A 17221-nucleotide genomic window follows, 5' to 3' on the forward strand; every position below is an offset into this window, starting at 1 on the left:
CACTTTACTTATTTACAGTTACTATAGTAGAGAGTGGCACACACATACAGTTCGGACAACCCCTGCACGCCTGAATATGACTATAGTGATTTGTATTTTGTTGGGTGGATTTATTATGTGGTTTGTGCATTTCTCAAGTCTTCTCTAGAAAATGGACAGTTATTTTTCTTTCCGTCTTACACATTTAACAAACAATCCGATCACTTATCTGCCATGACTCCATCCCTGACCCCACCCCATCAATCAAGCCTCTCCCCAATCCCCAAAGGACGAGAGGGGGAGGTTACCAGAGTACTTTCTTTCAATTTCCAGCACTGGAACCCAAGGATGACTTCACCCAACACAGCATGCAGTGCCCACAAAATACCTAGCACCCAAAGTATACTTACACACAGCACCCGATTAACACCAAGCTCACCAACACTGGATTTAGTCCTCAACATCTCTTGGTTGATTCGGGGCACTAAACTCATGACCAGAGAATAGCATACCATTAACTAGTTCTTAAAATACCCATGCCATGAATCTCCCAAATAGGGAGTGACTAGCCATGACACGCTTTACAGAACTTATAACAGGAAATACCTCGCCTCTCAGCACAGGAAACCTAGCTGCCAAAGGCAGACTGACTAGCCATCAAAGATGAGTTTCTTCGATCCCTGGGGGTATCCCGCCCCGAAACTCAGGATGCCTGGTTTCTGCACTTTCCTAGCACATCACACCTACTGTAGCCATAGCTAAATCCGAAACGCAGAATACCTACTTCCCAAACAATGCATATATAGCTCGGAAACAATATCTAGCCTCCCACACAGGAAAAGCAGTGCCGTGCATCCCCAAACACAGAACACGCAGCCTCGAAACGCTGCATTCTTAGCATCCAAGCACAAGAAGCCGACCCCTCCCTCCCTCCGTCCCCCACGCCAAATACAGAATACATAGCTTTCAGGTACTGAATATCTATTCCCTAGCTAGCCCATGAACATTGGGAAACAGCCGAGTTGACGATACACCGATGCACCCATAAGCTCCAGCCTCGGCAGCTGCCATGCCGGTGGTGCCCGCTCTTATCCTCCTACGCCCGCAAGTATAGGTCCTCGCACCACCTCCCGGCGCTGATGGGGTTTCCTGAGCTGGGGGTCTCCCGGGGGTTAGGAGCCGAGGCTGCGTTTTGCCAGATGTGGGAAGCGGATCTCCTCGCGCACACAGCCGGGCTGTGTCTCGTCAAGCGCTGCGAGGAGCCTCCCCCCCTCTCTCGCCCATCCCGTGGGTCACTCACTATCCCGCCCCACCCACGGTAACTGTCTCGGGACCCCCGTGGCGGCGAATCCTCCGCCTCGCGCTAATCAGCTCCGCCCGCCCTGATTGGGAGGCTCGGGGAAAAGCACGCCCAGGAGAAGGAATACTGCCCTGTGTGTCAGAGGGGAGCACTCGGAGCCTCCACTCCAGCAGCAGCAGCAGCAGCAGCAGCAGCCTCTCACCCGCAGCGACACCAACCGATGCTCAGCGGAAAGCGCCCCGAAAATAGGGGCACAGTCAGCACCGGCCGAGGACCAGACCACCGCCAGAGGGGGCGCCGCCGCACAGCAGCCACAGCACAGAGGCAAGAGGGACCCCAGTTTAGGAGGGGCAAGGCAGAACCTCTGGCAGGGGGTGGGTGTCAGAGTTAGGGAGGCCAGGGTAAGGGGAAAGGTGGGTAAAAGGGAAAGTGACAAGGATTCCACCTGTGCAAGGCCGGGTGAGGCCCAGAGCAAAGGTGGCCCCGGGGCAAGTGGGGGGAAGGGGTTAAAGCAAAGAGAAAGGGACTGTAAACGAGAGAGGCAAGAGCAAGAATAATCTCCAAGTCAGGGGTACCTCATAGCAAGAATAGTCCAAAAGCAAATCATCCCGGATCCAGTTAAGCTTAGGAGGGGCAAGCACCAGGAGGCCAGAGCAAAGGGGCGCCAGGGGGTGAAGGAGGGCCCAGAGAAAAGGGGGCCACCCGAGCAAATGAGCCCAGAGCATATGGTCCAGTGCCCGATTCTCCAGAGTAAGGGGGATCAAGAGCAAAGTAACCATAGGGCAACAATGTTCCAGAGGAAGGGCGACCACACGGCAAAGGTGTAGCCTAGAGCAGGATAATTTAAAAAAAAAAAAAACAGAGCAATGCAATTCATATCAGAGCAAAGGGATGGCAGTGTAAGGGCAATCCCGCACTAGAGCTTCCTGAGACCAAGGGGACCTCTAGCAAGTTGCTGAGATTGTGGGAGGAGGTGTTCTTTTCTAGAACCAGGGGACTTGAGGGCTAGGGTGTCATAGATCAAAGGGGGGCGGGGGTTCAAGGAGAGTTGGTCATGGCAGGGAAGCCAACATCAAGAGATGCCCAAAACTGGGAAGATCTAGAGCAGTGAAGACCAGGGGGGTGGGGGGATCCCTGCAGAAGGATGGACCCAGATCAAGGTGGTCCATAGCACGGGATACCTGTTGAGAGTTAGGAGAAGCAAGGGGTTTCATAGTGTGGAATTTCAGAAGAAGGTACCCCCCACAACGAGGGGGTTCCAATACAAGGACAACCCGGAGCAAGAGGGAGCGCAGCTAAAAGGAGACTCAGGATTATAAAGTATAAGAGACCCCAGTCAAGGGTTGTGCAAAGAAAGGTGGCCAAACCACTTTGTTATTCAAACTCAAGAGGCGTCTAATGCAAGGGAGGAGACTGCAAGTTAACCCAGATCAGGAAAAATCCAGACTAGGGTGAACTTCGAATACCAGAGGAGTATGGTCAGGGGAACCAGCACGAGGGGATCCTCAGATCAACTGGGAACCCAGCAAATAGTAGCCTCCAGATAAAACAGTAAAACACAACTTGCTGTAGAAGTGAGTGAGAGGCCCTGAGCAGTCCTGCTCCTGCAGACCCAAAAGCAAGAGGTTAGACAAGAAGAGCCAGTGTCAGATGAAGCAAGACACCCATGGTTTGGAAGAAAAGGTACAATTGTGGTCTGGAGAGGAGAGTCATCTTGGGCCTGGGGAAGAACAGAATCTCTTCCCTTGAGATCCAGAGAAGAGCCGAAACCCACAGAATCTGAAGAACAGTCAGACACCCAGGATATGCAGATCAACAGACATACCCAGGGTCTGGAAACGAGACGCAGCTAGAGTCTGGAGAAGAAAGCAACCCGTGGTTTGAAGAATTCATCGTGGTTTGAATTAAAGAGCCGCAGATGGTCTGGAAAAGAGGCAATTTGCACAGGTTGATTGAGTGCATCAGAGATAGCTTTTTTTCTGAGACAGGAGATACCCAGGTTATGAAGAACAGAAAATACACCCAGTGTTTGGAGCAGCGAGACACCTGTGCACTGAAGATGAGAACACTTTGGGTCTTTAGAACAGTAGACACTCACATGGATTGATAACATAAGAGATACGCAGCAGTCTAAAAATAAGAGCTGGTCAGAGGCGGGTAGAGTAATAAACACATCCAGCAGTCCAGAGACAGGAGAGCCATCAAGTTGTGGGTAGGGTATGAGACCCTGAACTGACTGCAAATGAGGATGAACACCCATGGGGTCTGATGAAGAGAGGAATCATCCAGGGGGCAGAAGAACGTCGAGACACGAAAAGCCCCGAGGAGAATAGAAACAACAAAGAGTGTGGAAAGATATAAGAACACCTTGGGCTATTCAGGAAGAAGACACCCAGTGTCTGTACAAGACAATACGCACTGAGACGCCTGCATGAGACAAGAGACAACCAGGACTCAACAGAAGAAAAGACACTCTCTGAAATAAGAGAAGCATCATCCATTACCCAGCAGTCTCAAAGGAGTAACAGCGCAGAGTAGAAAGAAGAGGGCGTAGGTCCTCCGACCTTTTGCAGATGATAGATGTGCAGGTGTCTCATGGAGATGAGCGGGCCCGAGGGGATTTAAGGAGATGAGAGATATCTGTAGGCCAAAGGGATGCAAAATAAACCTGTAGGCCCGAAGAAGTTGAGAAAGAGGACAGGGAACGTGTTAGGCTTTATAGCTTTTGTGGGGCTGGATGAGCCAATTCTGGGGTTCCTGTCCTGTTCGATAGCTGGAGTATCTCCCCTTCCCATCACCAATGGTTTCAGTTTCTCACAGGTTTCTCATGCTTTGCTGTCCAATAGTGGCAACATTTCTTGCTAGTGGCCTGTTGTCTCGCCTTTCTATAGCCAGTAGCCTCTCTTGCTGATTTCCAGGCGTCTCTTGGTTTTGTAGTCGATGGCCTCCTTTTCTCATCGCCAACACTCCCTTTATCCCATTGTGTTCAAGCTCTCTTGCCCATAGCTGGAAACTCTCCTTGCATCAGTTTAGACTCGAAGCTGGCTTATTCCTATTGCCATCAACCCTAATCTGCATTGCCTGTGGGCTTCAATTGTCATAGCCAGCAGCACCCTCTTCCCAATTGCCTGTGGACTCTCGTGTTCGTAGCAAGCAGCCTCTCTTCGCCATTCCCTGCGGTTCCAGGTTTTCATAGCCAGCAGCGCCTCTTCCTCGTTGCCTGTGGGATCTACTTTTCATAGCCAGCAGCATCTCTTCCCCACTGCCTGCAGGCTCCAGTTTTCATAGCCAGTGTCCTCTCCTCCCAATTACCGGTGGGCTCTGGATTTCATAGCCAGCAGCTACTCTTCCTCATTGCCTGCAGGATCCAGTTTTCATAGCCAGCAGCCTCTTGTTTCCATTATCAGCCCTCTCTGGCTTTATAGTCATAGCCAGTGTCCTCTCTTTCTAAAAGAGGGGAATTCTCTTTCTAATAGCCAACAGAACATTTTCCCCATAGGTCGTGGTTCCTTGTCCCCACAACTCAAAGCCTCTATCCCAATACCCACGGCAGATCTTCTGAATATCTGACAGCATCCTATCCGATCTCCAGTTGGCACCATTTTCCATACAGTGCTGTGTTATTGTTTTCTACAGCCCACAGAGCTTCTTTTCTGTTGCCAATCTGTCACTCCGTTTGTCGGGGTCTCTAGGCTATAACCATGGGTCTCTCTTTTCTGACCCGCCTATGTCTAGGTTCTCTGTCCTGTAAACCTGTAATAGTCCCAGTCCTTTAGCTTGAGGTCCCCCCCATACATGTGTGATTCTATGTGCAGGGCTAAAACCTTTCATATAAAGCGGATTCCCCTCCTCCAACACAACACATCTAACTTTCCTGCAGTCTCCTTTTTTGTATAGCAGTAGTAGTGGTGTCTCCTAGGCAGTAAAAGGGTCTGCATTTTTCATACAGAAGTGTGGTACCAACAAATACATGAAGCCCACATGGCATTAGTGTTCTATTTCGTCTACCAGTGGGGTCTCTTTGCAGTGCAGAATTTGTATTTCCTAGTACGACTCACATAGGAAGTGTAGGTGGGATCCCATTGGTGGAAAAAGCTAAGGTCCCTGCAGAGGCAGCAGTCCTGGGTTCCAATTCAGGAGAGCAGGATTGGGGTCCACGCAGAGGTGCAAAGCTGAGGTCCCTTTAGAGGAAGGTTAGCTGGCGTCCTGCTGAGATGGTGTTGCTGGGTTCTTTCAGAATGGGCAAATCTGGGATCCTTGCAAAGGAAGGCGGTCAGGTCTAACTGCAGAGGAAGCATAGGTGGGATTGCAGCAGAAAAAATAGATCAAGGATCCCTACAGAGGATGCAGAGCTAGGATTTCTACAGAGGAGGTATCGTTGGGAACCTTATAGAGGAAGCAACGCTGGGTTCCCTGCAGAGGAAGCAGAGTTACACTCAATGCAGAGGAAGCAGAGCAAAGATCCTGCAGAGGAAGCAGAGCCAGTCCTACTGCAAAAGAAGGAGAGCAAGGCTCCTTGCAAAATAAGTACATTTGGAATACCTGCAGAGCAAGCAAAGCAAGGATCCCTGTAGAGGAAGGCAAGTTGAGTTTCCTGCAGAGGAAGCAAAGCAAAGATCCTGCAGAGGAAGCAGAGGCTGACTTGCTGCTGTAGAAGAAGCAGAGCAAGCATCCCCGCAGAGCTTACAGAGCAAGCATCCCTGCAGAAATAGCAAAGCCCAGACTCCCTGCAAAAGAAGTAAAGTTGCAATACCTGCAGGAGAAGGAGAGCTGGGCTTGCAAAGGAAGAACAAAAAAGATCACTACAGAAGAAGCAGAGCTAGGCTCTCTACAGGGGACGCAGAGGAAGGATCACTGCAGAGGAAGCACAGCAAATATCTCAGCAGTGGAAGCAAAGTTTGGCTTCTTGAAAAGACAGCAGAGCCGGTATTCCTCCAGAGGAAGCAGAGCAAGGATCACTGCAGAGGAAGCAAAGTTGGGCTCCTTGCAGAGGAAGCAGAGGTGGCTCGCTGCAGGGTGGGGGTCTGGCTGTGATAATTGCAGAGGAATCAGAGCCGGGCTTGCTGCAGTGGAAGCAGAACTTGGTTCACTGTAGAGGAAGCAGAGCAAGGATCACTGCAGAGGAAGGAGAGCCAGGCTCCCTGCAAAGGAAGGAGAGCCAGCATCCCTGCAGAGGAAGGAGATTTGAAAGGGATACTGTGCTGCATCCTTGGGGCCCCACGCACTGCAGAGGAAGGCGAGTCGGTGTCCCTCCAGTTGTCATGTTGTGGAAGTCCCTGCTGCAGGTTTCCTGTTTGGTTCTGTGCGCCGGGCCAACCCAGGGGAGAATCTACACTGCGAGGAAGAAGCCAGCCAGTTCCTCATCTCAGAGGTAAAACTAGACACACATCCTCCTTTGACCCTTCTTTGCAGGGAATCTACACTTGGCCCAGAGAGGCAGATAGATATTTTTAGAAGAGCGGCTGTCTTTTCAGGAGAGGGAGTCCCCCGATCTAGAGCACGTCCATGGACCGTGAGCCCTCTCCACACATACACACCCCACAACAATCCCTCACATGATGGTTCAGCACAGTCCCCACCTGCTGGCTCACCACTGTGGTGATGAGTCCAACACCCACATCATCTTCCCCGCACATACGCACCCCACAACAATCCCTCACATGAGGGTTCAGCACATGCCCCGCCTGCTGGCTCGCCACTGTGGTGACCACCACAATCCCTCACACAAGGGTTCAGCACAGTCCCCACCTGCTGGCTCACCACTGTGGCGACAAGCCCAACACCCACATCATCTTCCCCGCACACACACACACACACACACACCACAACAATCCCTCACATGAGGATTCAGCACAGTCCCCGCCTGCTGGCTCGCCACTGTGGTGACCACCACAATCCCTCACACGAGGGTTCAGCACAGTCCCCGCCTGCTGGCTCACCACTGTGGTGACAAGCCCAACACCCACATCATCTTCCCCGCACATACGCACCCCACAACAAACCCTCACATGAGGGTTCAGCACAGGCCCCACCTGCTGGCTCGCCACTGTGGTGACCACCACAATCCCTCACACAAGGGTTCAGCACAGTCCCCACCTGCTGGCTCACCACTGTGGCGACAAGCCCAACACCCACATCATCTTCCCCGCACACACACACACACACACACACACCCCACAACAATCCCTCACATGATGGGTCAGCACAGTCCCCGCCTGCTGGCTCGCCACTGTGGTGACCACCACAATCCCTCACACGAGATTTCAGCACAGTCCCCGCCTGCTGGCTCACCACTGTGGTGACAAGCCCAACACCCACATCATCTTCCCCGCACAGACACACCCCACAACAATCCCTCACATGATGGGTCAGCACAGTCCCCGCCTGCTGGCTCGCCACTGTGGTGACCACCACAATTCCTCACACGAGGGTTCAGCACAGTTCCCGCCTGCTGGCTCGTCATTCTAGTGACGAGCCCAACACCCACATCATCCTTTTTTAAGTACACATATATGCAAATAAAACACTTTTGATCCCGAACAGAAGTACCGCCCTATCCTAGATAAAACAAAGAATGTGCCCTCATCAACATAATATCGCCCGATGAGTCATTACAGGTCACATCCATGCATTTTCCTCCAAATCTGATTAAAATGCCCAGGTAACCAGCACCAATTTCTGCACACATATCCAACATGAATTGCTCCCCATCACAACTGCACTGAGTTATACAGCCAATCAGTGACACAAAACCATGTGCACATAGGTGCACAGGATATTGCCATGGGTTCGTCAGGGCATTTGCAGATCACAATATATGGAGTGATATTATTGACAGAGAGTGACACTGCGCCTGCTGAAGGTGGTACAGACATTCCCAAAGTCTTACTGTAGCTCCAAAAGCAGCATCCCACTGCCATACATTCAGTACCATACACTGCAAGGTCTGTGCAGCATTGCCACATTTGAGAAGTTCAATCCAGGATGTTTGGCAAGAGTTATTTTGTTTTGCACCGGCATGTTGCCGGACAGGCACTTAGCAGGACTCAAAGTTGTTTATTAAAGCCCTTGGCTTGGCATGTCCTTCACATGAAAGAAGCACACCCAGAGAAGAAAAGGTGTTCGGGGCTCAGCCCCTAGAGTTGGAGTGAGAGGTAGGGGATCGCAAAATGAACGGGGGCGGAGGGTAGCTCATAAATCTTCCCTGGACAGCATCGTTTTCAGATTCTTCTAAAAAGGCATGAGGCTTAACCAGTGGACCCATATGCAGGCAGGCTAACATAACCTGAGAGAGAGAGAGACCCATAATACCCTTTCCCCCAGGTAGTACACGAGAGCATTGGGTGAGTGTTGGCAATAAAACACTGAGATTTTATTGCACACTTATGGCCAATCCAAAACATTATAATTACAATAACCATATTATGCTGTACTTTTGGGCATTGGGTCCCCGGGGTTACCCTCTCTGGCCCGTGCCGCCTTTTTTGTCCCACAACAGTGACCGGTCTTCTTTCTCTTTCTTCTCGTCCTTTTTCTAGGGTGGGAGTGTTCTGGGAAAAAGAAGAGACTCTGCGTACGCAAAGTACTCTTTTGTTTGGGTCCCCGTGCAGGGACCCAAACTGGATTGCTTGGGTCCCCGTGCAGGGACCACAAGCTGATTCTGTTTTTTCTGCTGCAAAAGTAGCTCCTTATATTGGACCGAGGGGCTGGCCCTGGGTCCATGTTGTGTCATGTGTGGGGGCTGTGGTGCCAGCCACCAGGCCGGCAGGTGCCGACTGTCTCAGCACCCGGGGGGTGCTTCTCTTCATTGTGGCTCTGCCTCCCTGCTTCCCACGCATCCTGTGCGTTAAGCACCTAATTTAGAAGGAAGGGCGAGGTGTTGTTTCACACTTCTCCCTTCCTTTTTGTCATCCCGGCCGCGGACTGTGTGTCGCCTAGTGGCAGTAGTGGGGGAGAGGGGGAGCGTGGCCCCGTTTGATGGGCTGCTGCTCGCCCCTCTCCCAAGCCTGGCTGCCATGGGGCACAGGTTACCTGGCCTCGCTTGGTGCCTGGCAGCGTTTCCCATGGACTGAACTCCGAGGTTAGACTTCCGCACACTGTAAAGGTTGGGTTCTGAACCTTCAGAGTGTTGCCACTGTGTTTGATCCTCCTGACCCCGCATTGCAACAGGTTTTGGAATGGTTGGATTGCAGGCTGCAGTTTGGCTTTAGTGGGGGGGCAGCAACAGAGGGTGGGGGGGCAGAACCTTGAGTTACCGAGCTCTGGTTAGCTGGTGAATTTTGAACATGATGACCAAGGTGTTCAACTTGATGTGTTGTTAGATGTCAGTAGAGGGCTGTGGATGGGAGGCAGAGATATTGCCCAATACCCTGGTGATGAAACATCTGCAGGCTGCTTAATAAGGATCATCAGTAGCTTCTATGCTTCCTTCTTGCTGGTACCGAAATACATGATATTGCAGTATTCAAGGAGGAATACAAGAAAAGCTTGTGTGAGCTCAGCTTGGAATTGGACTGCATGAGTGGGGGACCATAGACCTGAGAACATTGCAAAGGGATGATGCACTTTTCAATTTCGCTGGTTGGTAAACCATCTATTTTGGTCCCATTAAGGCAATTTTTGAGTCACCCTGTGTCCTTGATTGATTTATTGATTGAGGAATTTGTATAGCGCTACTGTGGCGAAACAAATCGCATCTATGCGCACTTCTTACAGCCAGAATCTATTATGAAACAAGAAGTCCGGAAAAATTACTATGCACATTGCTGGACACAAGAGGCACCACGCATTTGTCTTGAAAGCAAGACAATGCAGCGCAACATAGGTTGGAATCCCGATCCCGCGATTAGAAACCACTTGCTGGTATTAAGCACGTTATAAATGAACAATAAATAAAATAAAATGGCCTTGCTGCACACATTCTACTGATCTCACCAAGCCACCACATCACTCCCACCATTAGAATGCAGCTACACAACGCACTGGCTTCACACATACTGAGTGCACCCAAGCACCTATACTACCCTCCTTTCTCCACTGACCTGGTCTACTGTCGTCGAGGGCGTTTAACCCACAGCGCTTTGAGGTCATACCAATGGTATATTAGGCGCTATATAAATGCACAGTAACAAAATATAACATAAGGTCCTGGACCATGCATCCTCCCTCTATTTAAACAGATAACGTTTTTAGCTTTTTTGGAACAGAGACAAAGACTCTGCATTTCTGATCTCTAAAGGAACACTGTTCCGTGGCTTGGGTCTGAACACCGCAAATCTGCAATTTCCCCATGACACACAGCGAGTTGTGGAGATAGTCAATAGAAGCTTATCCTTTGATGTAAGGGACTGTGCAGGTTGGTAACAGTTTAATTTATCTGCCAGGTGTGAGGAGGCTAGACCATTCAAGCACTTGAATACCATACATCCGATCTTGAACTTGATCCTGTCCTCCACAGCCAGACAGTGGATCAAACGACACAATCCTGAAATTGGTGTGGACTTATTCACTCCAAACACCAATCTCACAGCAGCATGTTGTGCCTTCCGCAGGCAATATTTGCTTGGCGGGTGCCCCGGCCAGTAGACCATTACAATAATCCGGTTTAGAGTTGTGACGTGGCCACAGTGCTCTGTTTTTTTTGTCTCCCTGATCTAGATTTCAATGTTTTCGGCAGACATAAGAATTCAGATCAAGCAGATGGACAAGCAGAGTATGACAGTGTTGATGTTGCTGAGCACTGGGATTCACTGCATGAACACCCCCTCTTCACTGGTGGCAGTTTTTCAATTATGGACAGCAGGCAGGCTTCGGATAGAAAGGACTTGATCCAGTTTTAGGGCCATGACTTGGATGCAAGCCCGTGCCACCAGGCAATTTGGGAGAATCCTGTGGCCTCTCTCTTCTAACACGCATGTACGTCAAGCAGAATTGAGCAGCACATGATCGATTCATGGTCGACGCTGGTCACAAGATATCCCTAGTGCCTGTGGTTTCTGTCCCTCTTAAGCCTGATTGTTAATTAAGAAAGGTGGTGATTGGATTGCACTAAATTTTGTCATTTCTTTTGTGATCTCTTGTTTAATTCTCAGGCTGGAATTAGAGATGGGCCAGTTGCTTGAACCAGGGGTGTTGCTAGGTCTGGAAAGGATTAGGGGCTAAGCTAATGTCAGGACTGGCGGGATTCGGGGCTACCTATAGCCGTTTGGTTGTAGTCCCTGAGCTTCTATCCAGGGCTACAACCAAAAGACCCGGGGCTAGAGGCCCCCCCCTAGCAACGCCTCTGTGAAAGACCCTTTGGTTGTGACACTCTGGACAAAGGCAATAGCAGGAGAGTGTGAGCTCCTCTGGCCATGGGCAGGATAGGGGGAGCTTGAGGGGGAGCTCCCAGATGCAGCACAAGAAAAGAGCTTTTCTGTCCAGTGATAGCACAGGAAAGAACGACGACCCTATGTCCAGAGGCAGCACAGGGAGGGAGCTCTCCAATCCAAATGAACTGCAAAGAGGGAGATACTATGTCCAGAGACAAAACAGACATATAGGCCTCCTGTCCAGAAGCAGCACACGCAGAGTGATTGCCAGCTGATACAGAGAGCACACTGTGGTGTGAGATCCCCCTGACTATAGGCCGCAAGTGGTGGAAAGGAGATCAACTGCCCAGAGGAAACACCTGAAGTGAGATCCTTTAGTGGTCGACAGTAGCGTGCCGCATCCAGGCGGTACACTGGGGGGAGAGAAATTCCCTATCTAGATGTAGCATGTGCAATGAGTGAGGGCTCCCAAGACACCCTACAGAAAGGCTGGAAGATAGTCTCCCCAGCGGGAATACAAGGAAAGGGTGAGCGTCTCTGTTCAGAGAGAAAGTGCTAGAAGGAAGAGATATTGCTTGCCCAGAGAAGCACATTGAAGGGGTGAGCCTGTCTGCGCATTGGTATCAGAGTGAGGGAGTCAGAGGTCTTGTCCATGGGGTAGCGCAAGCAGAAGGAGAGATCCATCCAGCGTCATGGCAGAAAAAGCAGAGTGAGATCATTCTTCCGTCCAGAAACAACATATGAAAGGAAACGAGAAGGGGGCATTGGGTGTAAAGGGGAGGGAGCTTGTCCATCCCGAGCCAACCCATGTAGACAATGCAATAATGCTTTATTGGAATGACAAAACAGAGCAGGAAACGCCAAAGATGTACTGGCTCGTTAGGCATCTTCACCGTTCACAGCCAGGGTGACGTCAGGTGAGTGTTTTCAACTTTGTAAATAAGACCGTTGGTCGCGTGGAGGTCGGCACTAGTGCTGCGCATTCCTAACGCTGACCCAGCACCGCAGGATGACAGTGAGGCCTGGCCTCAGTGTAAGCCCCGGAGCTCTCGACACGGAACGAGGCGAAGGTTCACGTTATTATGGGTTGTTTATCTAGCGTGGACTTTAATTCATCCCAGCTGCCGTGCCCCTCCTCCGCAGGCCCAAGACAGAGGAGCAGGCCGAGGGGAAGGAAGGCATCCCGGGATACAGAGCCGAGGAGGCCCCGGGGCCCACCTGCTGAGCAGGGGCTGACCTCCTCACCCAGCTGAGCGGCTGGCTCTGCCTGCTCATATTTCCCCCCTCATGACACCGGAACGCTCGCTGGCGAGGCCGCGCCTGTGGGCTGAGTCACAGATTCAGATGGTTAAGTGGGGCCAGAAAATGGTGCCTTCTAGAAAACGGTTTCTCCTGAACAGCTGGCTTGAAAGTGATGGGTTTCAGAGACCGCTCTCAGTGGGAGTTGTGGGTTATTTGAAATACCCGCAGGTTCCCGACATTATTAAACTGGTGTTAATCCTGCCAAAGAGAGACACGGGTCTTACCGCAGTAGGCTTAGGTACAAGTCTCCAAATGCGTATGAATGCAAAAGTGCTGGTCACAATTATGTTACGGAACTGAAAAAATAGATAAACCATTTTCTGGGGACGATTTTGCAATATTTTATGCATACCCCCAGGGGGAGATTCTCTATACTGTTTTTGAGTAAAGGAGTAGCCTAGTCCACACAGGGCATCTGAATGTGTGCACCACCTCAGAGAGGGGTAGAAATGCTTTTTCCCCCCTTTTCTTCGCGTTCCACTGGGGTGACCAGAGCCTTTCTGCGAGGCTGGACAGTAGCGTTGAGATGTGTGCTATAGCCAGCCAACTTGTAGGCACGCTCCCGACAGTGATATATGACTGGCTCCTAGCAACCACGTGGCTGGGAGCATATTTCACAGAGACACGCGGTCCTATCCCTGTGAAACGCGATACAAAGAAAGTAGCGTTTCTATCCCTCTTTGAGAGGATGCTCACATTTGGATTCCCCTCAGATGCACATTTAGAAGCATTTCTGAAATGAGCACACATAAATAAAGTGCAAGCTCTGCGTTTTTTTTCATTTGCTCTAATATTTCAGAATTTCCAAAAAAGAGAGGATACACAAATCTCCACAAATGTGTGGGAGTCACTTAAATAATAAAAAAAAGCACAGAAATTACATACAGGGGAGCGCCCACATTTCCATTTCTTGCATGCATGGGGCCCCATCATGTCATTTTCGTCATTGTCAAAGCAGAGAGTAAAATTAAAGAGTAAAACGAAGCAACATCCCCTTTGAGTGATATAAAATATTGCCTGCAAATTCGCTTTCCAGATGGTGTTTTATAATGGATTCCAAAGGAATCCGCCTGCTCATTTGTGTTAGGGAGAATTCTCAGAAATGTGATAATTCCTCTCCACATTCGAGATCCCGAGCAACTTTGCTCGATTTTGAGGGCTTGATTTTTTTTTACCTGGAGAGAGTGATACCCTTTTTCCCACTCTCTCGTTAATTTTAATGTGGTTTCTGAGCTTTGTCTTTTTTTTTGGTTATGGAGCCTGACAAACTCCATAGGCATCATCTTGTACAGTGTGTCACACAGCACCTTCAGTGCAGTGGCACAGGACGTCTTTCAGATTTCCCCAAGGTTTAAATACCTTCTCTGTGATAAACTACGGTTTCCCAGAGCAGTGAAGTGAAATTGACTTTACTTACATTTGTAACTTTCTAGACCCAGCACACACTATTTTAAAATAAGGTGCTGGAGGGGTTACCTAGTATCCCCTTTGTCTAGCTTCTCATGTAACATTTTTATGTTACCCTTTCCTCACTGAATGGCTGGTGGCAGTGTTTTACCAACAACTGTGGTGTACAGTTACCGCAGGCTGCTTTCGCAGCTGCAGTAACGCACCCAAGGGTGCCATTTTTGTCAAAATGGCCCAGTCTTCTTTTGTCACCATTTCTTTGTGAAACGGTACTTCTTGAGATTTACTCTGCGTGCCAAACCAGGTTTGGTCCCGTTGTTCACTTTGCCTTTGGCGGGACTCACGAGTGAAGCCTGCCTCTGGCTCCAGGGTGTCTGGGGTAGGCAGGAAGTGAGGGAGGTGCCTGAAACTAGCTGTGCTTAGTCTCCTAGGAGACCCACATGCACTCTGTAGTGATTGGCTGGCTGACTGTCTGGAAAGGACAGCCACCCTGCTGGGTGACTGACAGGCTGGATTGAATGGGAGAGAACTGAATAAATGGCAAGGCCTTTGGCTTGGAAGGCAGAGTCGACCACTGGATGAAGGAACCGAAGAAGAACTTGAAGAGGAAGCCTGCTGCTACTCCTGGACCGTTGGTTTGCCCGGTGAAGTCCTGCTGCTGTGCAGAAACTCCAAATTCTTATCGACAGAGAAGCCCCTGCAAAGACGACTTCTCCCCCTGAGTTGGTGGGACCAATGAACTCCAAAGTAAGCCACCTGGACATCCTCTCGGAGCTGGTTGAATTTCCACAGAGTTGCTGCTGGAAACGGTATAGCCAGGTAGAGGAACACCAGATTCTGTGTGTTGCTTTTATGCTGGCCTAGAGCTTCAGGCAGATCCTCTGGACTCCCAGGAAGCAGGACTGACCTAGCCTGAGCCCCCTCAACAGAGTGTGGGACTCCAGAAGCAAGGAAAGTCCATGTCGACAGCCAGGAACCGCAGTGTTGCTATTTGCTGTAGATGCGAGGTGCTGAAACACTGAACAGCCACTGATTTGAAGATTGCCAGTTGCGAGTGTTGACCATCCCATTGCAGTGCAGGAGTCCCCAGAAGTCCTCCCTCTTGTCCCCACGACTGAGGCCCAGGAAAAGTGAGATCTGCAGAGCTGCACAGGAACAGAGGTTATCCGCTGCACTTTTTCTTCAATTCAAAGGTACTATACAAAGTCTGAGAGAACTTACCTCTTGCTGAAGAGTTGCTTGCATCTTATACTCCTCACAAGTCTAACGGCTTGTGGCCCTACATTTGATTCTTCTTTTCTTAAAAAGACTTCTAAAACATTGTGCAAAGACTTTTCAACTTACCTACCAGAAATGCTTCATCCTATATAAGACTTTGCCCATTGACTTTGGCCTAGCCTGTTATACTGAATGACTCTGCTGTGCGGTTCCAAAAGTATTTGCCTGCTTAAGAATATTTGTGGTCTCTTGTTGTTCTAATAACCTTTTCCTTTTACCACTTATAACAGTATTCTAAATGCAAAAAGTAAGATATTAATGTCCCCATCACCCTAGTTATTGAAGTCACCCGAGGGTATAGGTTGTGTCTGTGGGCCATCCTAAAAGGGTCTTTACTGATTTAGAAACTAAGAGTGTATAGTATTGAAGTGTATTTGTGTTTTACTATTATATTGCCCGCTACTGAAGAAGGCTTATTCTAACTGACTGATCAATAAATTAATATAACAATTGTTTATTCAAAAAACCTTGAGTGTAAGTGTTTATTTGAATACTTGTCACTGTGAATCTCTGTGTAACTTCCCTGCAGCTCACATTGACTCCTCTTGAGATAAGCCTGGCTGCTCATCACGCTACCAAACTGTGTAGTACAAGCTTATACCAAAGGTTAGGTTTCCTATACCTGTATTCAGAGTTGTTTGTAGTGTTCCCAGAGGGCACTGCATACAAACTTTGCCTAACAATTTGCAGGTGCTACCTTGAGGTGTATTCCATTAAACTAAGTGCTGTCCTGAAACAGAGGAGGCTAGCAAAGTGGAGATGCTATCTCTTCCTTGCTACCCTCCTAAGGACAAAGAGCTGGAGCGGAAAATGAAAGCGTAAGAACAAATGTATGCTTTAATTCGACTCCGCTCACTGTAAATTTACCCCTGTGTGATGGCAGCACGCATATAGCCATTTTATCCATATGAAAAGATTCATTTAAAACACACCATTGTAAATAGATATTGTGAGTTGAGACAGAGTTTCAGATTTTTTTGTCAGCTGTCAGAAGCCTTCTTCAGGCAGTGTTTTCATGAAAAACTGTTTTAGGGTACAGGGAACTGGTCATTAGAAGTGGTTTATCTGCTTTGTTTATTAATTGTTTTTGTAATGCGCATCACCCGACCAAACAACTGCTCCAGAGCTCAAAAGACCAGGTTCTGTGTGTACTTAATATGTGAGTAAAACTTTGCATGTCCCACAATTTAAATGTAGTGTAAAATAATGTTTATTAGGTAAAACAAACGTGTATTATATACATGTTCTGGTATTGTAGTTGTATAGAAGTTTTAAGATATTTAATATAATGTGTATCATGGTACAAACTACGGATAATAAGTATTTTACTCTAATAGTAAAAAAATATTTTTTATTGAAATTTATTTTATAACGCACCTAAAACCTGAGCTAGGTTTCGGAGCGCGGATCCGGGATTCGAACCTCTGTTACTCTGCGTGGTTTTGCTTCCAAGATCAGCACATTGCCCCAGTGCTATCCTCCTTCTATTGTATGCACTTCACCCATCTGCATGTGCTGAGCATTTCTCCACTTTCTAAATGCTGTAAAAATATGTGTTATTATTACCAAAGAACAAAACGATGGGTATCCCCTGAACCATGGACAAGGGGAGCAATATATGTAGAAAAACAAGGCAAAGGGTCAC

General features: G+C 49.0%; 1 protein-coding gene across 10 annotated transcripts in view; it reads left to right on the forward strand.

Annotated features, from left to right (window-relative positions):
- The first annotated feature begins 1179 nt into the window (after nt 1-1179).
- The window catches only part of VWCE (von Willebrand factor C and EGF domains), a 520650-nt gene continuing 504608 nt past the window's right edge, over nt 1180-17221 (forward strand). For 4 of the 10 annotated variants that reach the window (XR_011279711.1, XM_069623796.1, XM_069623797.1 and 1 more), the window contains exon 1: nt 1183-6650. Coding sequence is in view for 6 of the 10 variants with exons in the window: in XM_069623796.1 (XP_069479897.1) it covers nt 6541-6650 (110 nt within the window). In the remaining 4 variants the exon portion in view is untranslated. Of the gene's footprint in view, nt 6651-17221 lie in introns of all 10 variants that reach the window. The other 6 variants (XM_069623798.1, XM_069623800.1, XM_069623799.1 and 3 more) reach the window with 3 other exon arrangements.

Source organism: Ambystoma mexicanum, chromosome 11 (genome assembly GCF_040938575.1).
Source record: "Ambystoma mexicanum isolate Mex_15411 chromosome 11, UKY_AmexF1_1, whole genome shotgun sequence".
Classification (NCBI taxonomy): domain Eukaryota; kingdom Metazoa; phylum Chordata; class Amphibia; order Caudata; family Ambystomatidae; genus Ambystoma; species Ambystoma mexicanum.